General features: G+C 43.8%; 1 protein-coding gene across 2 annotated transcripts in view; it reads right to left on the reverse strand.

The window, feature by feature from the left end:
• The window catches only part of GUCY1A2 (guanylate cyclase 1 soluble subunit alpha 2), a 146,737-nt gene that overhangs the window by 117,942 nt on the left and 3,432 nt on the right, over nucleotides 1-25,363 (reverse strand). Inside the window, exons 1-3 of one of the 2 annotated variants that reach the window (XM_081002046.1) lie at nucleotides 16,394-16,449; nucleotides 7,083-7,144; nucleotides 1,842-1,963 (exon numbers count right to left, since the gene is read on the reverse strand). In XM_081002046.1, coding sequence (XP_080858172.1) covers nucleotides 1,842-1,963; nucleotides 7,083-7,144; nucleotides 16,394-16,411 — 202 coding nt within the window. In that variant the 5' untranslated portion in view covers nucleotides 16,412-16,449. Of the gene's footprint in view, nucleotides 1-1,841; nucleotides 1,964-7,082; nucleotides 7,145-16,393; nucleotides 16,450-25,363 lie in introns of those variants that run through there. The other variant, XM_081002045.1, reaches the window with a different exon arrangement.

Here is a 25,363-nt window from a genome sequence, read left to right on the forward strand (position 1 = left end):
GAAGCATGCTTTCACAAAGCTGGTTCCTGATTTAACAAAACACCAGTTTGCAGGAAGTCAATATTACGTCTCCCCTGGACCAGGAATGCCAGTTACTGCAATTATATCTCTACCTGCAATCATGTGCTGCCGCCCAAGGGTACTTTTGGAGGAAGTGCAGGATATATATTTAATAAACACATAATTTTTTTTGTACTTTAACATAGTAGTTTAATATCCCCGTAATCAAATATTTCTATCTCATCCCCACCCGTTTCCTAATCCAGGACTTGTGCATGGGATTGACTCCAACTGCAAGCGATGGAGAAAGAGATCCATACATGTAGAAATGTTGCTGCAGACTTTCCCCCACACCTGTTCCTTTGCACAAGATTTTTTTCCAATAAATCTCATGACTCAGCCCAGTTAATCTTTTCCAGCGAGCCGCCACAGTGACAACATTCTACACCTATGGGCAGGATTGGAAAACATGGGCTGTGAAATAGAACAGGCCAGCTCCTAAGGGACAAACACGTGATAGAAATCTTCAAGGGTCTTTGCAAGACACAACTTGGGGTGGGGAGCTATTTGGTGGTGAAATTTGCACCCTTAAAAATACGCATGCAAGAGGCAAAGATATTAGCAAACAGCGAGAATTTCCTTGCACAGCTTTCGACACACTATAATGTTAAAGTGTGAGAATCACAAAGCACAATTGCGGAGGGGGTGGGGAGAGATGTTTTAGCTGCTTGCAAATTCCTGGAAAGGCACTAAATGAGCAACCTGCCAAGAATTTCTCCCTCAGAAGAGTAGGGCCGAGGAACCTGTGGCCCTCTAGAGGTCGCTGTAGCATCTAGAGAGCAGAGACTCTGCAGTTTGGGAGAAGAAAGGTGTAGGCACTGGAGAGGGCAATAAAAGAGGAAGGAGAGGAAGGAAACGGGCTAAGAGACACCCAGGTGAAGAAGGGGACACACTCAAAGTGAAGTGCAAAAACAGGGTGCCTGGAAGGAATGCCTGCTTACAGAACTAGAGAGGGGAACACTTGAAAAGGCCTCTAATCATGCAGAATGGAAGACAGACAACAAGGACCGACAGAGCACAGTTAGGATGGAATGGGAGTGAGCTTTCCACCACCCACAGTAGCAAAATCCCATAGCTTCTAACTTTGAACATTTCACCAAGGAGAAGCAAAACTCTTCCAGCCCTAGAACGTTTAGAGCACATGTATAAGAATCTGAAGGAGCTTTTTGAGAGAAGCTCACCTATTATCTGACCCACAACTTCTTGACAACAAGCAACACCATTTACAAGCAGTAGATTGCATCCAAAAAACTAAATAATCTATCCAGGCTTTGCACCACAAGAGTGGGCAGCTATGCCCTGATCCAGCAATGCAATATAGAGCCCCAAAGCATAAGCTGAGGCTGTTGCATTCTCTGCAAAGCCATGGCATGTACACCGTGTACATAATGGGGAATGCTCAGATAGCATCCTTTACAAATCAGGTCTCTTACTCCAATGGGGTGTGTCTATATGCATCAGGACCCAGTAGATGTTTGGACATCAGGCTTGGGATTTTATTAGTGGGGTCAAATATGTTGGTCTACTTTGAAACGTGGGGAGATGACAACTGAGGAGGGCGGCTGCTTTTCTGCCCCAATTCCGAGAGGCATCTAGCTAACCACTAACAGTTGGGAACATAACGTTGGACTATAAGGCAATGATTATAGCTGCATGGAAGCAACCTCAGCATTACCAAGCTGAACTCTGCAGAATGGGCCTCCGAGAAAGGGAAAGCTCAGAAAACAAGAAGGGAAATTCAGAAAAATGTCTTCTGCTAATGACACAAATGTACACGGTACCGAGTATATTTGCTGTACACTGGAGGATTCCTGAGACATCTTCAGTTTCGTCGTTGCCAGGGCGGTCTGCATAGGAGCACCGGTTGGAGAGATTGTGGAAGTTCTTTTCAGCATCCCTGTAACTAGAAAGAAACACAAAAGTGGTGCATGAAAACAAAACAAAAATAAACTAGGCATCTAGAATGACTGAACGTACAGAAGGAAGAATCAGCATGGCTTCTTCAAAGGTTAAGTTCTGCCACGTCCACATTTTGAGTTATTAAAGCATGCCAGATGGGAGTAACCCAGGAACTTTGGACTTCCAAAACATCCCTCCTCAAAGGCTATGTGTAAACTTAGCAGTCAAGGGATAAGAGGAAATGTGCTCTCATTGACTGGCGACTGGCTAAAGGACTGGGAACAGAAAGCAGCAATAAATGATTAGTTAGAGCCGCTGCCCAAGGACTGGGCACTGGGGCTATATAAATCTCATAAATAACTAGCAGGACCTGCAACATAATGTTGTAGTGCATCCAGTCGTCTAAGAGGACTCCAAACAACCTGGAACAGTAATCTCGGAGTGCTGTTCAGACCTTTTGGAGGAGTTTGATGAGGAGGGAGGGTAAAAGGACCACTCCCCATGACCTCCCCTTGCTAGGTAATACAGCACTAGGAGGCTTCCAGCTCCAAACATGAGCCCTATGTAGTGGGGATGATTGGGGGAGACATGCAATTCTGGAGAGTGGGGAAAATGTGTTTTCACGTCCCTCTTCTTGAAACATAACTGTGGAATGAGTGTGTATGAAGGAGCTTCTTAAAGCTCACGGCACACATCCTCCCCCAACCTTAGTCTCCCACTTTTTAGGCTTCTCCCCCTCCTGCTCTCAACCGTAAATTTAATCAATAAGACTCCCACAATTTACCTGACCTGGTTTCTTTAGACCTTTGTATTCTCTTCCTCCCTCCCTCCCACCAAATGCTCAATCGCTACCAGCATTCTGTAAGCAAAAGGTTCATGACAGACAGGGGTTTTCAGAAAAGCATATACAGCATCTTTTAATTTACAAGCTTACAGAATTTTGCATAGCTATGGAACCTTCGTTTTGAATGGCCCTGTTCTGCTCCAAATTTGACCCCCCCCCCGAACCCACTATTAGATTGAATCACCTACAGTCAGAAGCACGCAAGTGAGATGGTCAAGCTTGTGGGGGGAAAACATACTAAATGGTTCAGGAAGGGGAGAGAAAAAGGGGTGGAGTTCTGCAGGCAGCACAGACACACACACACACTCCCTGTCTCAAGCCTTGAGTCTTAGGAATACAAGCTTTAATGGAAGAGCAGCTCTTTTGCCAGAAGTTTTCCACTCCCTTTCTCCCACATCTGTTCTATATTCTGCATCAAGCTATGAGTAAGGATGCACAGGCGACTCCCCAAGCAATAGCTCTCTCTCTCCCTCCCACTCTACCCCAAGGGGTTCTCCAGACGCGCCAGCCTTATTAACACCAAGGACAGCGCTGCAGCTCAGCTTGACAAAAGAGGCTATGCGGTGTACAAGGGCGACTCCCTAAAGCCTAGAGAGTTTCAGAAACCTGGGATGAATTTTTTTGCACCTAGGCATACAGCTGATCCGACTTGTACAGCATGCCAAAGCTGCCAGGGCACCCGGGTAATTACATAAGAGCCCACGGCAGCAGTTGGCATTTGCCCCTTGTTACTGCTGCTTAACCCATCTTGGCAGAGGCTTCATCCAAACTATATAGGAAAGGTACAGTGGCCAATATAAACAAGGCGTAGGCAGTTACTCAGGGCTGTTAAGGGTAAATCTCTGGACCATATATAATCTGATGCTGCTACTTGGGTCCATTTTTAAACTGGGGGTGGGGCGGGCGGCAGAGTACTGTTTCTATATATTGGTGCAAATGATCAGTTTTTATGGGCTTGCCAGTCTTATTGTAAAGGCAGTCAAGCCTGGATAGCTCAGTTGGTTAGAGCATGGTGCTGATAATGCCAAGGTTGCAGGTTCGACCCCCGCATGGGACAGCTGCATATTCCTGCATTGCAGGGGGTTGGACTAGATGACCCTCAGGGTCCCTTCCAACTCTACAATTCTATGATTCTAAGGCGATATACGCTCAGCAATTGCTCTAGCATCCCATGGATTTGGTACAATTGCATCAACAATGTGTACTTCAGGCCCCTGGAAATAACATTCAGCTCAGAGGGCCAGACAATGAAGGCGGGTGTCGTCCTCTGATCTGACTAGCGGCACTTGCAGTTTTCCAGGCGCCACACAATATTCATGCTCCTCATTCGTGAGGAGTCACTCCTTCTGGAACTCCGCATCTAATGGCATGGGGCAGTTGCCTTCGCTGTGCTTCTTTGAGGCTGGCTGAAAACTTTCCTATTTCAACAAGCGTATCCAGACACATGGGGCCGTTAGCCAACAAAACAGATCCACTAGCAAAATAATTTCCATTTGCGCAACAGAACTTCCCCTCTCTCTTCTCTCCGTGTGCCCCCACACTCTCCCCAGATCTGCTCTGTGTAAGAACAACGGCCCCTCTAAGTCCAGCATCCTGTTCTTCCAGTGGCCAACCAGATCTATGAGAAGCCTGGAAGAAAGGACATGAGGGAAACAGCATTCTTCCTACTGGACTAGACGGACCCAGCTCCTGATGACTCCAGGGGCAGGGGCAATGCAAAAGGCACTGTGGAGCAGGGCTGGGCGATATCTGGTTTTCAACACTGCTCTATACCGAATCACCAGCTAAACATCGCAATATATTAATATGTCTGAAATAAGGATGGAGCTATGTAAAGGCATTGGCTGGCTTCGCGGGTTTCCCCCGCATCGTGATTTTTGCCAGCGCCTGCTCTTGCGATTCGCTGCCCCCCTTGCATAAGCCAGGGGAGAGCTGATCTGACAGAGTTAAGAGGGGCTGTAGGAATCGAGAGAGAGAAATTTGGGCTTCACGGTTTCCCCCACGTTGTGATTTCTGCATAGCACATATCATGATATATTGCCAGGTCAAAAATTATGAAACTGGTATCCAGTGGCGGAGAGCAGGCCCCAGCCCTGGGGGTGTGGCATGTGTCCTGGGGGCATGGCACTCCGCCTGAGGGGGCGTGGTGCCCAGCACGGGCAGGGGGCAGCCATGATGGCACCCCACCGTGATCGCGCTGCTGGGGGCGGTGCGTTCCCCCTGCACTCCTCTTCCTCCACCACTGCCGGTATCACGATGTAAACTTCAAGCTGGTTTCGGACATATATCGATATACCACCCAGCCGTACTGTGGTGCAGGTCTGAAGAGGAAGGAGGGGCTTGTGGCTCTCACCATAGACAAGGGTGAGGTGGGAAAGCAGGCTGAGGGCCCCCCCCTCCCCAGGATCCTCATTATCAGGCACCCCCAAGTCTGGCAAAGACCTCCCCATCTCACTAGAGACCTTTCCCCAGTTCCCCGGTAAATCATCCATCTGCATCGTGCTGACTCGGCCAGCTATCAGTATCAGACTCATCCCAGTATCAGAAGCAGTACTGGGAAACACAAGCAGGAGAGTGCTGTGGTCCTCTTTGTGGACTTTCCAGAAGCCTTCACAATTGGCCACTGTGGAAACAGAATGCTGGACGAGAAAGGACTTTTCCAAAGAAAAAGTATTATCATAAACATAGTTTACTGTATTGCTACAACACCATTCCGCTTCACTCTTTCGGCTATCAACACAGTTTTTCCTTTCCTTTCTAACAACACAGTGTTACTCACGTATGTAAAGCATTAACTGGAGTAGCACATTCTCTCTAGCAAGGACTAGGTGATGTATTCTTACGTTTAGCACAATAGAAAGGCAGTCTGGCCGAGGTCTGAAATCATTTCCACAAGGCAAATATATCTGAACTGTTTATAAATAAACCATTACATGATTCATTCTACAGAAAGGTCATAGGACTGTATTTACACTCTGCTAAAAAAAAAATCAGAATCCTGAACCGGGGAACCGGGGGGGGGGGGGATCCAACTACCTTTTCCTTTTTAAAACAAAAAAAGGTAATCCTGTCCCCATAATTAGTTATGTTATTTGGTCTGATTTCTTTATTGATCTCTTCTGCAAATACTCCAAGAAGTGTGCAACATTAGCATTTGAAACAAAACATTACAATACAATACAATTCACAAGCCACATACAGTTTCTCCATAAAATAGTCCCAAAATAATAAAAACTAAATGTTTTTAAAAAACCTGTCAAGAGCTCAATCCATATCTTTCCCTTCCCATGCTGTTGAGAGCACACACAGCATTTCTTTGAGCCAGTAGCACAAAGCTTTCCCCAACTTATAAAATAAGCTGAGCTACTTCTCACAAAACTGGGAAGTAGCGCCACAAAGGGCTTTTTATTTTATTTTTTTGGCTGGAACTCACTGGAACTCAGTTCTGGCACCTCTCAAGGTGGGCGCCATCACCATTATAAGAGAAAAGGGGAGCTGTTCATGGTGTATTCCAGCACCTCATTTTCTAGAAAAAATCTAGTTCCACATATTCCTGAGGGAATCCAAATTCACCCCTAGCTGAGTCTTAAATCCCATTCTGTTTCTTACAATGCATCCCATACTGAGGGCTCATCCATACGTCTGTTTGTCCCGTGATTTCTAGGAACTGCTTTCCCCAGGAAAACCCACTCTTTACTGTATCTAAGAGGGTTTTCTGCCCTATTAATTTAAGTTTAACGTTTGTTACGTTAACGTTTGTGGCGATTCAGTGGTAGACAGTAGGTTTCCCCAGGGAAAGGGGTGGGACAAAAAAAAAACAACACCTCTTGGACCCATTCCTTAGAAATCATGGGACAAAGAGAAGTGTGAATGATCCCTAAGAGAACTTCCTTGGCTGTGGACAAAACTGTATCAGTAGCTTATAACAAATAAACGGATCTTTCTGCGTTGAGAAGAAGAAAAAGCTAGCCTAAGCTAAGCAGTTGTGGGCATCCGAATTATATGAACAGCAGCACCACAGCCATTTGAGAATTGGTGTAACAAGCTAGCAATGAAGAACGCAAAGGGGGAAGGGCCATAGCTCAGTGGCAAAGCGTCAGCTTTGTATGTCAAAGGTCCCAGGTTCAATCCCTGAGGTCTCCAAGTAAGGACAACTTCCTATGCGCCTATGAGGTGTTCATGTTAGCAAACATCATAGAATCATAATGTCATTTGCTTCTTATTGTCACCACCATCTATCTATCCACTTCCCATTTTTTGAGAAATGCGCTCTACTTACCCAATAACTTGATGCTCGTAATGTTGCAGTGTCCTCTGGAGAGTCTGCCTTATGGTCTGAGGCTACAGAATAAACAAAGAAAGAATGGTTTTGTTTTTTTATTTAAAAAAGTTATTAGCAGTTCGTCAGCCAGCCTAGCGCTCAGCACGATGTCTGGAGGTGACTACTGATTTTATCGCTTAATTGTGTGTTTCTTTCCCAGTTACACTTTTTCTCTCTCTCCTCACACATCTGCTGTGCTTCCCCCAGAGAAACGGGAAGAAAGCAGCCCAGAAGTAGCAAGCTGTTTTTGTTCTACAAACACATCAATATTTCAAGGCTCTTCCCTGATATTTTAGTCCTCCGTTAAATCAGCAGTGGTTTCTTTAGCCAGCGCTGCTTAATACAAAAAGCAGCAAACAGAAAACACAATGGGCCCATTCACAAGTCGCAGCGCATCATAAACCATAGCTTATCGTGCACAACTGACTCAGGCACATTTCGCTCCTCTCCACTCGTGCCGAGAGCAATAAACACACAATCCTCTGGCTTAGTGTTACATCTTAACCAAAGATCATGGTTTGTTTCATGTACAACAAACCATAATCTGCAGCCCAAATTTGCTCTTGATCATGGCAGAGACATAGTGTTCAAACATAATACTAAGACGGGAATTATGCTTTGTTTTCTCCTGGTGAAAAGAAAGGTGGGCATGGTTCACTCATGAGCAGTACACCACATGATAGCTTCCAGCAGCCAATCGGAAGCCACGTCGGACATTTGGCTTCCAAAAAACTTTCGCAAACCGGAACACTCACTTCCAGGTTTGCGACGTTCGGGAACCAATTTGTTAAACAACTAAGGAGTTCGACTACCAAGGTACGGCTGTATTTCTTACCCACCCTTCACTGTAAGAGCCCAGCGCAGGTTAGAAAAATGCAATAAAAAATTCTGAAAACAAACTGCTACAATTAATTCTTAAAAAAAAAATTCATAAGGGATCAAAGCAGTACAAATGTGAGGACCACAAAACAAAATACCTCAAAGGCCAACTTAAAAAGGTGTATCATCAGATTATGGTGAGAGCTGTACAGTACACTGAATATGATAGACCCAGCTCTGTGGAGCCATTCACAGGGAAAGCCCTCTCCTGGGCTGCTATTCCCCACACTTTGAGCAGGGAACAACCAAGAGGGCCCACTTTGCTGATCTCATCACCCGAGAAGGTGGGTAGGGATTAAAACAGTCTTGTATGCATAAGGTTTATATGCTGCTCAACTTGAATTGTCATCAGGCCAACTCACAATTTAAAAATCAATAGAAAACAAATACAGTGGTACCTTGGGTTTAAGAACAGTTCTGTTTACAAACGATTCGGTTCACAAACTCCACAAAACCAGTAGTGTCCCGGTTTGCAAACTTTACCTTGGTCTAAGAATGGAATCTGAATGGTAGAAGGCCTCATTAGGGGAAGTACACCTCGGTTTAAGAACAGTTTCGGTTTAGGAACAGACTTCTGGAACGGATTAAGTTCATAAACCGAGGTACCACTGTATTATCAAGTAGAACAAGCAATACAAAAGTTGCACCAGCAGAAAAATGAGTATAAAACCAGCATAAAACTACAAAGAAACGCAAGAGCAATAAAGAAACAGCACTAAAAAACAGGAAGGAAAACATAACTATGAGACAGTGACAGACACAGGCAGGAGAAAAAGGCTGGAATGGATCTGTAGCTTCTGCTCGCATCTGTCACTGGAAGCAGTCTCCTGCTTTCTGCCATTGCTGGAGCCAATCACCCAAGCGTCACTTGCAGATCCATTCCAGCCTTGTTCTTCCGCCTGCATCTCTCTCTGCTTCATTCCTCCTCCCTTCCGCCTTCATCTCTCCCCATCAATGCTTCCCTGAGTCATGGCAGCCGAGGGAGCCAGGGTTGCCACCTTGTACTGTCTCTTCCCTACTGCAATACCTGTAGGAGTTCTTATATGACAGTGATCATTCATTTGGCATGCATCTTGATTTGCTAGCAGGATGTTTCTATGTCTCCCATTTACAAACCTTTCTTCATCCCATACTTTTCAATGCATTTCCCTGTCACTTTCCAAGTTGCAAAGAAGTCCCATTCTTTTTTCAAGTGGATTTGTTGAGCTAGAGCGACAGACCACTTTAACCTACTTTAATTGTGCAAACCTAAATTTCCAGGCATGTGCTTGAATCCCTCCTGCAAAATAGTGACAGTCTGAAGGCACTTTAATTTCGCATGGCACAGCTGATGTGTGTGTTTGAGCCTGCAAATGCGTGGATAAAATGGTTGCTATTTATTGCAAAAACAAAACTGGGAAGATTACTCACATATTACTTAATTTTGATAAATGTGGCTTAAAAACACACATTAAGAAAATCAGGCTGGCAATAATGATCCCTGCGTGGACTCCAAATTGCAGAGGTGAATATAAATCGCTTTTAATTACGTGTACTTCAATGAGGGACCTTGAACTTCAGCTGTATTTTAGGTCTCAAACGCTGAATTCAGTCATCTTTCCCCTGTCCTGTCAATATGCAAGAAAAGGAAGGCCATCATGCCAAGTCAATTTAATAAAAATTGCGATAAATCACAGTTCAATTATTCTCGCTGCAACGGCAGCACAAACGAAAGATCCATACAATGCCCAATATCGGCCGTAAGTAGAACGCACAACTTGTAGGAGCCTTCTTCTAACAGCAGGAGCTAGCAATTTACCTGGCCTTTTGCATTTAGATGTGCAGCTCAGCATAGACTCGAAAAAGAAAGGAGGGAAATAGGGTTAAGCCTTTGAACAGGTTTGGGATTGTTGTTGTTGTTTTTTTAAAAAAATCAAGTTGGCAATTACATCTGCTCCCAGCAGGAGTCAAATTTACTGTCTCAGGAAAGCATTTAAAAATCCGATGTGCTCTAGCAAAATAAAATAAAATAAAAAATCAACATAAGCTCTATCTAAATGAGACCACACATAAGGAAGCAGCTTCCTCCCATTTGGAGAAGCAGGTGTTTAAAACCTAAGGACCTGATGGAGCAGAAATTCTCTTCAGATGCTGCTTGGGGGGGATGGGGGAAGGTCAATTGAGCAGCTCCACAGCACCAATTTTTGCTGAGAAGAAAGGGATAAAAGAAGAACACAGTGTTCATCTCCCAGGAATTAAACTCTTTCTCCATTGACTTTTATCTTGAAACCTGAGGTCAATTTGACCAGTTGCCAGATTTTGCACAATTAAAATGAAACAAAGAAAAACTGGCAACTCTATAAAGACAATACGCAATTAAATTACGCAAACAGTAACCTGTCTCTTTTTTAAAAAGCATTTGTTTCGCTTTGCATTATTCACCAGCGTCAAGTGCTCTTAACCTGTCTACGTCCCTATCTTTTTGTTACTATTATTATTCATTGAATTTATCTTCATTTGTATCGCTTTCATCATACGATTCCTATTCACAGATACCTGCAGTTACAGGAAAACAGAAAGCCAGGACAAAAATGTTTTCTGCAGCTGTGAGGTTTCGTGGAATAAAAAGCTGTCCTGTCTGAAGCAAAGCATTTTAGAAACATGTCCTTTCTCACTTGTGGTAAAGACCACAGGCCCTATCTGCCTTAGGTGTTTAAAGCAGTGTCATACCACATTGAACACCATGGCTTTCCTCAAAGAATATTGGGGACTATAGTCTGTTAAGAGGGCTGAGTTTTTAGAAGATCCGTGTTCCTCTCATAGTGTTACAAGTGCCGGAGTAGCTTAACAATCGCAGGGGTAATCGTAGCTCTGTGAGGGGAATATGGTCATGTACCACAATACATGACTGGTGACCGTGAGCCAAATCCACCCTGATTGATCGCAATTAGAGCATCAAAATTAGGAAACTACTTTTGGTATCATATATTTTGGACGCCTCATTACACAGAGCGCCTCCGGCAGCGACTTCGCAGTCTAACCTCCAAGTTCATTATCTCGTGAGGATATGTGACACTTACACCAAAGTCACTACTGTGTGTTATCACTGTGGTAAATGGACAACAGCTAACTGGTAAAATTTAATCCAGATTCTCAGCCACACACATTTAGGAAAGAAAAACAACAAGAAGAATCCCAGGTCTTATTTAAGAAAAGGCATGGCCCTCCCAGTGTTTCAAACCATGCTGATTCTGCCTCAGGAGAACTTTTCTCATGAGCCACAATTAAACATGGAGGACTTCTTGTTCTAAACACTTGCTAATTTTGTAATGATAACATTGTTATAGTTGTTGTGAGGTTATTGTGTGTGTTTGTGTTTACAGTGGTACCTCTGGATGCGAACGGGATCGCATCTGCGTCACCGTGTCTGCGCATGCACGCAACGTCATTTTGAGCGTCTGCACGTGTGTGAGCTGCAAAACCCGGAAGTAACACGTTCCGTTACTTCCGGGTCGCCGCGGAGCGCAACCCAAAAACGCTCAACCTGAAGCAACTTTAACCCGAGGTATGACTGTATTTCTTTTTCTAAAAAAACACCACAATATTTACTGCTGCTTTGCAACTTAACTTAATCTAGAGTGGGTCCTTTGGATCTCTTTCCTACTCCCTAGTAAAATATCTTCCCTACCCCAGTTGTTGTCAGGGGGCAGGCCCAGTCCTACCATTAGGCACAGAAAAGGAACTGCTTCAGGCAGTAGGTGTCCCTCCCAACAGTCTCCCTAAGCCGTTAAACCTGCTCTGCACCTCTTAAGATAGCCTACTGCACTCAGGTACAGGATGCTGTTCCAAGGCTGGTGCTAAAATAAGATTCAACTACCAATCCAGTTTATTGGGGGGTGAAGGAGGAACACCGTATTATCCTTTGCTTCAGGCAGCAAAATGTGTCGGGCCCAATAAGGTGAAAGATAGGGGACTCTTAATGAAGCCTACAAGCCTCACCCTCCGATCCCCCTGTCCCACTTTTGCTAAAGTATGCCTCCATGAAGACTTCTAGAGGCAAGGGGGTGACGTCCCCTCTGCCCTTATGGTAATTTGGGCATTTTGCCTCTCCTTCCATAAAATCTGAAACAACATATCCAGCAAGTATGTTAGAAGGGCTTGCCAATGGGCTTCATCTCCAGGGTTGTGGAAATCAAGCACAAGAACCCTAGCCTTATGCCTGAGCTACTCACTTTCCGTAGACTGCCCTTTACGAAAATGTAGAATGTGAAGCTACTGTTAGAATTCCTGCTCCATGATTGCAGTCATGGGATTTTTGTCTTTCACATGACGGTATATGTTTTGACTCCACAGAGTGGGAAGTGACGGAGACAGGATGTTTGTGTTACTGTGTTCTTTGAAGTGGGACTATTGTCCTTTGTTCTTTTCCTCTTTGCTGTCTGATGCTAGAGAGGGAGGGAGCCATGTTGCAGTGCTCCGTGTGTGTTTATATGTAAATAAAGTAGATTAGCCAAAATGCTGAGTTGCTGAGGTCTGTCATGAAAATCTGCGAAAACTCTGCAGATCCCTAAGTGTGCCGGTGTCAGTTGGCATCAGTTGCTGTGATGTTCAGGCAGAAGAAAGCTCTTGAAGCTCCCAAACGAACGACCAGGAGGGAGAGAACATACCAGTCGGGCATGTGTCTCTATCAGGGTCCTACTCGAGTGCAGGCTGAACTCCTGACAGCTACACCTTCCTCTTGAGATTAAAAGCTGTTTAGACATGCAAGTGTATTACCTCTAAAAGCCGGGAGAAGGATGCAGATGAAGATCACTGAATACAAGCAAATATTTAAAAGCAACCAATGTCACAGGTTACATTTGAGCCGAAAGGAAGTCTGTGGAGTTTGGAAATCCAGAGCCTAGACACGCCGCCCATCTCTGACAGAGTCCTACTACTTCTTGGGGAAAAGGTTCCATCTAAACCTAATAGGATCCTCCCCTCACTTCTCAGCGAGAAGCTAAGTGACTTCTAGCAGAGCCATTAAGGCACTTCAACTGTCATGCACTTATGAAGTGCATGCTTAAAATGTTTAAAGCGCACCAAAGTTAAAGATCTGAAGAGCACAACGATGCTCGCCAAAGGAGCCACTTGGCGAGGATAAATGGCCTAAAATATAAAAAAAGGGAAACTTAAAAGTCCTGAGAATAACTGGCAATCACCAGTAAATGCTTTTCATCTTCAGTCTGGGCTTAAGTGGCCAGGCCTACAACCCTAGAGAGCAGTGGGGAGGCTGGTCGGTTAGGCTGAATAGCACACTAGTCTGTGTTGCCCTTGTAAAGGTAAAGCTAAAGGGACCCCTGACCATTAGGTCCAGTCGTGACCGACTCTGGGGTTGCGCACTCATCTCACGCTATAGGCCAAGGGAGCCGGCGTTTGTCTGCAGACAGCTTCCGGGTCATGTGGCCAGCATGACTAAGCCGCTTCTGGCGAACCAGAGCAGCGCACGGAAACGCCGTTTACCTTCCTGCCGGAGCAGTACCTATTTATCTACTTGCACTTTGATATGCTTTCGAACTGCTAGGTTGGCAGGAGCAGGGACCGAACAACAGGAGGCGGGAATTCGAACCTGCCAACCTTCTGATCGGCAAGTCCTAGGCTCTGTGGTTTAACCCACAGTGCCACCTGCGTCCCTTGTTGCCCTTGTAGAACTCAGCAAAGAGATGGGTGCAGGTAAAATTCAAATCAATGGATTCAGTCATTGGCTCTTGCTCCATCTCCCTGCCTTTCACCCTCCCTGTACTAGTACATAAAGCCCCAAATGACCGGGGGTTCAAGTACCTTTAAAGGCACCTTCCCCAATATCAACAATTTATGACCCTACAATCATCGGCTGAGGCCTTGTTAGTGGTGAAGCCATTGAGGGCTGCCCAATTGCGCCTGATCCATGACAGGGCCTTTTCAGTGGTGGCTCCACATTCACGGGATGCCTTCCTCAATGAGGGATGCCTGACTCCATCATCATTAACTTTCAGGAGGAATTTGAAAAACGTTCCTGGAAACGTTCCACGAGACTGGAGAATGCTGTTCCTGGCAACCCAGTGATCACTGGATACAAGAATATAAACTACAATTGCTTTTATTTATTTATTTTTTTAAAAATGATATTTATTAAAGTTTCAAAGAAAAAAACATTACATAGATAAAAAAGAAAGGAAAAATACAAAAATACAAAATACAAAATACAGAAAAAAAGATAAAAAACACTTAAAAGAAAAACACATCGATCTTTCCATAACTTACATTTCATTTCCTTACTTCCCTGACTTCCTCACACCTCCCTTTTTTGTATTCCAGTTCTATTAGTTAATTCAGCAATTCCTTTCCCTCTTTGTTTTTATCTTAATCCTTTAACTTAACATATTATAACTTTAAATTCTCATCTGTTAACAATCCATTTGTACATACACCTTTATAACATTGTTGCTAAGACCACTTAATTTCATTCTGACATCATTCTAACATTCATTAATTTTGCAGTATTTCTGTAAATAGTCTTTAAATTTCTTCCAGTCTTCTTCCACCGACTCTTCTCCCTGATCTCGGATTCTGCCAGTCATTCCCGCCAGTTCCATATAGTCCATCATTTTCATCTGCCATTCTTCCAGAGTGGGTAAATCTTGTGTCTTCCAATACTTTGCAATAAGTATTCTTGCTGCTGTTGTGGCATACATAAAAAAAATTCTGTCCTTCTTTGGCACCGTTTGGCCGACCATGCCCAGGAGAAAGGCCTCTGGTTTCTTCAAGAAGGTATATTTAAATACTCTTTTCATTTCATTATAAATCATCTCCCAGAAAGCCTTAATCCTTGGGCACGTCCACCAAAGGTGAAAGAATGTACCTTTAGTTTCTTTACATTTCCAACATTTATTATCGGGCAAATGATAGATTTTTGCAAGCTTGACTGGTGTCATGTACCACCTGTATATCATTTTCATAATATTCTCTCTTAAGGCATTGCATGCCGTAAACTTCATACCTGTGGTCCATAACTGTTCCCAGTCAGCCATCATTATGTTATGTCCAACATCTTGTGCCCACTTAATCAAAACTACAATTGCTTTTAGAACGTTTTAACTGTTTTGAAATGTTTTTACTTTGTTTTTAAACTGCGTGTCTGTCTGCCACCCTGGCCTCCTTGGGGAAGGAAGGGCGAGGTATAAATTCAAATAATAGTCATATTGAGCACCAGCCACCACTGCTAGAGAACCATAGCTCATGCATAGCTGGAACGGATTCTGAAAATGGAAAGGCAAAGCGAGATGGAAAGAGGATACAGTCCCTAACAGAGAAGAATGGCAAACCAAGCTGATGGGCTATGTTGAAATGGCAAAGCTGACTGGAAAACTCAGGAACCAAGAGGAGAAAAACTTTATAAAAGAATAGGAAAAATTCATAAGTTATCTAAGAGGCCACTGTAAGCAGATGGAAACATTGGCAGAATTTGATTTCACTTGTACTGTTTCACGGAAAATATGGATTGATATAATAGTTAGAGTTTGAAGAAGATGCAGTTTTAAATGATTAAAATGGGACTCCAGGGAAAGGGGGGGGGAGTCCTGAGATTCAGAGGAATCTCTTTACAGTGGTACCTCGGGTTACATACGCTTCAGGTTATATACGCTTCAGGTTACAAACTCCACTAAGCCAGAAATAGTGTTTCAGGTTAAGAACTTTGCTTCAAGATGAGAACAGAAATTGTGCTCCGGCATCTCGGCAGCAGCAGGAGGCCCCATTAGCTAAAGTGGTGCTTCAGGTTAAGAACAGTTTCAGGTTAAGAACGGACCTCCAGAACAAATTAAGTTCTTAACCCGAGGTACCACTGTATATGATATGTAATTGATTTTTTTTATAATTTTGCATTCTAAAAACCAAATTAAAAATTTTGAAAAATGGAAATGGAAAGGCATCTTGGTGGTTTGACCATATCCTCAGCTGCAGTAAAAGCAGTGCCCTGACTATCAAGATTGCTGAACATCAGCTGTGTACTGTAAGAATGAATAGCCCCAACAGTGCTAATGTGTTTTTTTAAAAACAAAACAAAACACGAAACAACAGATCATAGCAATTTTGAATACTTGTCATAGCACTAAAGTTAAACACAGAAGGACTCTGATGTCATAAGTAACACTAAGTAAAGCTGAGATTCCAAAATGACTTGTGAAGGTTTGAGAAATGGTGCGCTTAATGGTCTCTGCCAACATATCAAATATAGATACACCACAGTGCAGTGAATGATTCGCACTAGACTAATCTGTTGCAGAAATGTGTCCAGCAAGGCTAGATTCTAAGTTCTCTGACACAATTTCTTGAAATTTCAGGCAAGTTATACACAGTGCTATTTTTCTAGAAAAGGAGGTGTCGGAACTCACCATGAACACCTCCCTCATTCTCTTTGAATAGCAATGGCGCTCACCTGAGAGGTGCCAGAACTGAGTTCCTGTGAGTTCTGGGTAAAAAGAAGCCTTGGTTAGACGAAAGCTAAGAGCAAGGCTTCAGCTTTTAAAAAATAAAATAAAATTTGCATCTTAGGTGAACAGACACCTTTTGCAGTTGTGACCACTGAGCTCTGTCCCTGCAACTGTCAAAACCTACTAAAGGTTTAAAAAAGGTAAAGGACCCCTGGACAGTTAAGTCCAGTCAAAGGCGACTATGGGGTTGCGGTGCTCATCTTGCTTTCAGGCCGAGAGAGCCGACGTTTCTCCACAGACAGCTTTCCGGGTCACGTGGCCAGCATGACTAAACCACTTCTGGCGCAAGGGAACACCGTGACGGAAACCAGAGTACATGGAAACACCGTTTACCTTCCCGCCTCAGCGGTACCTATTTATCTACTTGCACCGGCATGCTTTCATACCTGAAGGAGCGTCTCCACCCCCATCGTTCTGCCCAGACACTGAGGTCTAGCACCAAGGGCCTTTTGGCGGTTCCCTCACTGTGAGAAGCCAAGTTACAGGGAACCAGGCAGAGGGCCTTCTTGGTAGTGGCACCAGCCCTGTGGAACGCCTTCCCACCAGATGTCAAAGAGAACAACAACTACCAGACTTTTAGAAGACATCTGGAGGCAGCCCTCTTTAGGGAAGCTTTTAATGTTTAACAGACTACTGTATTTTAATACTTTGCTGGAAGCCGCCCAGAGTGGCTGGGGAAACCCAGCCAGATGGGCGGGGTATAAATAATAAAATTATTATTATTATTATTATTTCAAACTGCTAGGTTGGCAGAAGCTGGGACAGAGCAACGGGAGCTCACTCCGTTACAGGGATTCGAACCGCCAACCTTCTGACGGGCAAGCCCAAGAGGCTCAGTGGTTTAGACCACAGCACTACCCACATCCCAATCTACCGGGCCCCACAGTGCAAATCAACTCCAATGCAACAGATATTTTGGGGAAGTGATTTCCAGATAGTTGAATGGAAGTCAAAAGAAGATGAATGCTTTGTGACTCAGATCATGTGCTGCTTACTGCCTAGACAAATATAGTTGGAAATAGCCCTTTACCAGCTCATTGTCCCTTCCTATAACTGCCAGAAATAAAATATAAGATACTAACCAAGGAAATATGCGCAAATTAGCATGATTTGCATCACTTATGCCAGTGTGGTTGGGGATGTTGGGGCTTGTTATTATCTTTATTATGATTTGCAGTATTTACAGCACATTCTTCATTAAATATTTTCAACTGCAGAGCAAGTGGGGAAAGCAATAAAAATAAACAGAGAGAAACAGCAATATACAAACACTGCAAAATCATATAAACAGGTCCAAATAAACAACAAATTAACAACTCCGCCATAAAGCAAGCAAAATCACAGTGGAAAAAAATATTTTATTTTTAAAAGCCATGCTCCAACCTGGGGCTGAAAAATACGCTAAAATTCTAAACATACAGTGCAAACCTGCTCCAAATTAAGTCCCACTGAGTTGAATGGGACTTGTTTCCAGATAAGCATATATAGCATTACAGCTTCAAACAAATAAATATACTGTAATTATGTTTATTTGGTTATTTAGGCTGCAATCCTAACTCTACTTTCCTCTGAGTAATCCCCAATGAATTCAGTAGACATGATTAAGATTGTGCTGTTAGTTAATAAGTGGCTTATAATTTTATGCCAACTATCCAGCTATGTTTTCTGTGTCTGGTTTATGCTTAATTATTACAACAACAATTTTATTATTTGTACCCCGTTCATCTGACTGGATGACCCCAGTCTTTTTGCAGACAACTTGCTCAAAGCATTTTCACAATGGATTTTCTAAGTTTTATAACTCTGTTATCTCTTGCACCCACAGACTGGTTTTTCACTTGTTACGTAGTCACAAGGCTACATTTCCGATTGGAGTCCATTTTTCACTGCCAGTTATGCACATGTCTTTGCAGATTTTATTTTTGCTTAACCGTGTAATTTCTAACTTTTCGCAAGTGCTGACAACAACCAGCAACCTGCATCGCTCAGAGGAATAGTTTACAGAACTTTTCTGTGTTCTGTATAATATTCTACATAAGGATATGGCTCTCCCATATGCTACAGAAAACTCACTTATTTTTCTTTCTTTCTTCGACTTCCTTTTTCCAACATCTCCTGCTTTCTTCCATCCATTTCGTACCTGCCAATTACCAAGTGGAAGCACAGCATGGGAGAGCTAAGACAGCATTGCAAAGAAATTGCAAGGTAGCAACTTTCAGCTAAACATCAGGGGAAATTTCCTAAGCCGTTCAACAGTGACACAGACTGCCTCTAGAGATGGGGAGCTGGTGCCCAATGGGACTGGCAGGGCAGAAGGCAGGGAACTCATTGGAGGAAGAGCCAGGGCCAAAGACAGGTGGAGCCACAGAATCATAAAATCACAAAATGGAAAAGATGGAAAGGACCCCAAGGGTCATCTAGCTCAACCCCCCTGCAACGCAATGCAGGAATCTCAAATTGCAATGGTTGAGGTCCAACTGTTTACAACAATGGGATTCAAAACCAGGGGATGAGTAGTATGGTGGTTTTCAGCTTCAGTGGAGCAAGAATAAAAAGGTAAAGGTAAAGGGACCCCTGACCATTAGGTCCAGTCGTGGCCAACTCTGGGGTTGCGGCGCTCATCTCGCTTTATTGGCCGAGGTAGCCAGCGTATCTGGGTCATGTGGCCAGCATGACTAAGCCGCTTCTGGCGAACCAGAGCAGCACACGGAAACGCCGTTTACCTTCCCACCGGAGCAGTACCTGTTTATCTACTTGCACTTTGACTTGCTTTCGAACTGCTAGGTTGGCAGGAGCTGGGACCGAGCAATGGGAGCTCACCGCGTCACGGGGATTCGAACCGCCGACCTTCTGATCGGCAAGTCCTAGGCTCTGTGGTTTAACCCACAGCGCCACCCGCATCCCGGAACAAGAATACAGATGGGTCATTGGCAATCTCTCCCCATCGTGAAAATGGCCCATTGGTGAGACTGAAAGAATGAAAATAGAGAGGGGGGATGACGAATCAAACGCTTGTCTGATCCACTGCAGCTGGAAGCCAGGAACACCGCAGTGCTGAGCATAAGAGTCCTGGCATCACAGAACTGTAGAAATGGAAGGGACCACAAAGGTCATGTCATCCAAACTCCCGCAATACTAAGGAGGAGGAAGCTGATAGGCAACGTTGCCTCCGAGATGAGCTGCAAGTAAGGCAGGCAGGTGGGGGCTGGCTGAGGGTAGATTGCTGTTGCTGGGGCAGTGCCCCATTAGCTCTCATATAGCAGCTTCTGCTGGTGGAATCTCCATCAGTGGAGGGTTCAGACTGGAGCTGGATGCCTACTTTTCAGAGATGCTGTAGTTGCTTCCTGCGTTAAGTCTGCACCGAGCGGGAGTTGGACTAGATGACTTTGGAGGAATCTCTCCCAGTTCCAAAATTCAATTATTCTAAAGACTCTCTCATTACTGAAGAGAATAGCGATCATTCGCTTGGAACCAATTCATGTATAGCTTGTACATCACTTGATTTCTCATCTTTTGCATCACAGCTAAATGCATGAGTCAACTCCTTTGAAAATATTTGCGTTTGAGATGATGTGGAAGTTCTATCTGGGGTGTTTGATCTCCAGTTTCAAGTCACCCACTTGATGCGATAGTCATAAAATGATGGGCATGTGTATTATGTGTGAAATCAGCCCACAAAGAATTGTGTTTGACGGATCCTGCCTTAGAATAAAAAGGCTGGGCCGGATAACCTTCAGTTCCTTTCTAAATTTATCCTGCATACACTCCAGTTATCTCTAAATTTAAGCACAGAATAAAAGCAATATAACCCAAGCATTGTTAAATGTATATCTGGAGCATCTTTAAGCTCCTGGTCCTATGTAGTGTGATAGAAGGTGAAAAAAGTTGTCCCAGGCATACACAATTCATAATCCATCAATCCGAATGTAAACCACCAGTCATTTATGACAACCACCAAGGGTTTGACAAGCGCCCTAGTTCTGCTGCCTGTCTACAACTAAAAAAAACAATGAAGTGATTGTCACATATCTGGCAGGCCACAATGCGCACTAGGTGGGCTGTGCTTGATTTGGTGGGTCAAAGACTCATAATGTGCTAAAGCACCACTTACTCCAAATCTAGGTAATCCATCTAGCAATCACGATTATTAAGATTTAAGAAATAATTTCTTGAATGTTCCAATATTCTGGCATGTACGGTTACTATTCTGGGAGAGAAGACTCAGACAAATGGAACTGCCATTGTGCAATGCAGCCATCTGATCAGAATGAAATATTTTGCATCTGAGATTCAGATCTAAACTCCAGGATAACAACACACCGCAACGTGACACTTGCCTCTATTTCCCTTCCTAACACATAGTTTGGAAACGATGATATTATAAATGTCAATGAAGTATCGTAATCTGCAATTTAATCATGATCAAGGATCGCAAACCAGGGTTTGATTCTGGTTTGGGAGGGAGGCGATTGCTAGTTCAGACATGATGATAAAACAGGCATAGGCAAACTCAGCCCTCCAGATATTTTGGGACTACAACTCCTATGATCCCTAGCAAACAGGACCGGTGGTCAGGGATGATGGGAACTGTAGTCCCAAAACATCTGGAGGGGCAAGTTTGCCTATGCCTGTGAGAAAACATCACCTGAGCTAAACAAGAAGAAATGAGTTGGGTCTGCGGAAACTCTGGGACCAGAAGCAGCCCTGCCCCCAATCTTCCAAACCATATTGCTTTGCATATGAACCATCATAGGCAGCCTTTGCTAATTCACTATCAGCCTAAACCAGACTCCCCTCCCCCAATCTGCAAAATTGGAATAGAAATGCCAGCAAAGGGCAGACTTTGGCCTTTCAAATTTAAGTGGTGCCCTGTGCAAGCCCAAAATTTGGCACAACCCCTGCCTCTCGCCTGCCGTTCTGCTCAGCTCACTATGTCACAGTTGCAAAGCCCTGCAACGCCCCAGCAGATCTTGCAGAGTTGTGATAAAGGCATGCAATAATTTTGTAAAACAGTTTGAACACTCAGAAGCACTATATAAATTCTGCTGTTCTTATGGGAAACCTGCAGTGTATTTCGGTGCACAGGATGTTTTTTTTACATGGAGTCAGTCCATTGGTCCACCTAGCTCAGAATTTCTCAAACTTGGGTCTCCCAACTGTTTTTGGACTACAGTTCCCATCATCCCTGGCCACTGGTCCTACTAGCTAGGGATGATGGGAGTTGCAGTCCTAAAACAGCTGGAGGCACAAGTTTGGGAAACCCTGATCTAGCTCAATATTGCCAACACAGACTGACAGTAACTCTTCAGGGTTCTGGTTGGAGAGTCTCTCCCGGTCCTTCCAGGGATTGAATCTGGGGCTATAGACCCAGTAAACTCTATCGTGCCAAACTGAGAGGTGATGTGGTGTAGCGTCTAAGAGGCTGAGCAAAAAATCAAGAATCCCCCAGCTCATATCTGTGCTCTGCAATAAACACTCTTGTCTTAGACAAGCCACACACTCTCTGCCTCCCCCACCCCCTTTTTAATATGGGGCATAATAATACTGACGAACCTTATGACAATATAAAAACGTTAAATATTAAATATTGTTATTGAATGTACTGTGAAGAAGTGGAGGCAGGGATGTATGCAAAGCACCTTTTCAGCAGCAGAGATCTGCAGTGATAATTACTAAAGTAACTTGAAAACCAAAGCAACAAGTAGTCTGTTGGCTCAGCCATGATCTGAAAAATTAACTTACAAATGTGGCAGGGGATGGGGGATGGACAGCCCAGAATGGTCAGAAGGAGCATTCCCCTTAATGTGTGTTTGTTTCCTCAGATTAACAGTGGCAAATAAATATTCTTTTATGGTCTGAATATCTGGACCTACCTTTTAAGCTATCTCATTATGGGAGGGTTAATGATGCATCAAAATGTGAAAATATAACTGCTAAAATCTGAAGCAGTGCCAGCTCTGGATGATCTTGGAGTGGGGAGGGGAATACAACAATGCACTTCATCAGATCACTTTGAAACATACCGTACGAGAGTTATGAAAATTATGTCACTATCTTATTAGATAGATAAAATATACCGCAGGCTAGCTGGGATGTCTTTGGTTGATTTTGACATCATAGCACCAACTGTTAGGTCTGCTTACTCAAAAAAAAGGGGGGGGGGAGTTGGAAACCAATGAAAGAAAATGCTAGTTAAACAAACTGTACTACAGTTAACCATGTAATATACTGATAAATCTCTTCACCTATATCCAGCCCAGTGCTCGTTTGCTTTATCCACTGTTGTCACGATGAATAAAAAGGATGTCAAAAGCAAGGATGAACCATAGCAATTGACAGACCAATAAATCAAGAGCTCAGATAGAGATCTTTTTCCCCCCAAAAAATGGGAATGTGGCACACAGACAATAGATTGCCCAGTGATTCCTATCATTTACCAACTATAATTTGAACAAACCACCTGCTACAAGTGGAATGATAACTGCAGCATGTTTTATATTGCAATCTCCACCTCCAACAACTGAATAGATCATTAACTCTAGCTGTAATAGTATAGGTGGAACTATTTACCCCTTCTTGCGGGGGGGGGGGGAGTTCTGATTCCTAATATCTAGAAATCAGCAATCATCTTTTGCAGGACCACAGTCTACACAGGATTATTCCAGTTCCCTAGCATCAAAATTCTGCATGACCAACTGCCTTGATTTTTCCCCCCTACGCCTGTCAAAACCTATTTATCAAAAATCAGAATTGTACGCTGCAATCCTAAACACTGGGTTCAAATGCCCTGAATTGGAGGGAGAAAGGGGAGAGAATAAAGATAATCTAATTTACTGCACTCCTGCCTGACATCAGAAATTATGGTTAAGCTACCAACTTGTTCACTCTGGCTTCTGACACAGTACAAGGATCTCCTACGGCTCCTGTCCAAGGTTAAGACTGAGATTTGAGTGCTTTCAGCATTTCATTAACAAACTATTTCAGCACAGATAAAAGAGTAAAATTTAGCCGGTGCTTTCAGGACACTGCAATAGCATTTCAACGAACACTTGTCATTTACAACAAAAATTGTTCTTTATTACATCCAGTAATGTGAAAGCTCAATGCCAGTGGGAATGAGGGAGCAGAGACGCACACCTGCATTTTTAGACACAACTTATGAAGATGCCAAATATATACCCCAAAGTTGTGCTGATTGATGAAGTGTAAAGAGCAACGACAGTGATGAACTCAATTCACTGATTTCAAGATGGTGTCAATTCCACCCTTAATATTTTGCACGCTTTGTAAAATGGCACGAAAGCGCTCCCACAAAACAGATATCAGAGTGGAGGAAGAAGGTGCTCCATGGTTTGCTACCATGGCTAAACTGCATTCATCCTAAGCACCTCTTTCCTAATAATCTCTCCACCAATTTTAGCTTCTCTCCACAGCACTGAGAAACAAGAGAGGCATTGCAGTTGCTGTAAAACGACGCTGGTAAGTTCTAGATGTCCATCAAGCCAAACAAATGGGGCTAACAGGTAGAATACGAAGTGTCCCCCAACTAAAGGCAGATTTCACTTTCACCACAATAGTGACCCAACAGCACCGATTTATTATTCCCCATCAGAGGGAAAGGCAATGATTCACTTCTATGAGAGCATGTAAAGGGGGAAACGAAGGGATGCAATTAGAGGCTAACTGCACCCCTGTCCCTGCTAATCACAAACATACAGCTCAGTTGGCAGATGACTTGCTTTGAATGAAAATGGTCCCAGGTTCAAGCTGATGGGGACCATACTGGGCTAGGTGGACTTGGTATAAGGCAAGCAAGACTCCATAGCCCGTGACAGAAAGTGACAGTATGTTGGGAACTATCTTTTATATGAGAGGCTCTATTCTAGGGCTGAGTTCTAGCACTGAAAACAATTTATGGACCTGAGTGCTGGTGAGCTATTGCAGACACTGGCATACAGGTGTCATAAGTAAACCTGCTCCCATCATTTTATATTTAGCTATTATTTCGGTATAGATTTGGAGCAGAGATGCAGCATGAAGATAGGGAGCTTAACCTTTTCCCCCCATCAAGTGTTTCCCCGCTTCCAATCAGTCCCACAAGCTGTTTTCACCCCTGCAGAGCATATAGAAGTTTCTCGAGAGTCTGTCACGCTCTAGTGTGACCAAGAAAGAGAGCTCTGGTTTGGAAAAGTAAAGCATTGCAACTGGGAACAAGGCTGCGGTGGGGGCAAACTCCACACATGGTTCTTTAGTTGTTATCACTGATCACAAACCGCAACAAGGGACACAGGGAGCTCCATGCAATATCCTCTCTTCACAACCACCATAATGATTGGGATTTTGCTAGTCCTATATATAAATGGCAAACTCGTTCTCCGCAAGGGTCCTTAACAAGACAAAACAGCGCCATCCACATGCAGGAGAGAAGTATCAGTATGCTTGGGGAAACCGTAAGGGTTGCAGCAAAGCATAAGCTCTTTAGAGGAAAAACCCTATGATGGAGGACACCCCAAAACAGCCCAATGCAGACTGAATATGATCAGAGGGTGTGGAAAAGGGGAGAACGGGATGGAATATCTTGGTACCCGAACAGGAGCATTTCAATATTTTCCTGCAGATACCAGTTGCGTTTTCTAATTCCAAACCATTGATTTGTTATCTCCAGCCTCCCTGGGAAATGCCCCAGTTTCCAGTGCTGCTGAAACACGTGGCTCCTTTCCTTCCTGAAACGCTGTAAACAGGAGATAGGGTTCTTTTCTCCCCTTCAGATTTTTCCTTTCAATGCTCAGGACAATGGGAGCCTTAGAAGGTGTACTGCACCCAAGATAAGTGGTCAGTTCATTGTTTTCTGATTGGATTCTCAGCAGCAGT

The sequence above is a fragment of the Podarcis pityusensis genome (genome assembly GCF_964106645.2).
Source record: "Podarcis pityusensis genome assembly, chromosome: 4".
NCBI classification, from domain to species: domain Eukaryota; kingdom Metazoa; phylum Chordata; class Lepidosauria; order Squamata; family Lacertidae; genus Podarcis; species Podarcis pityusensis.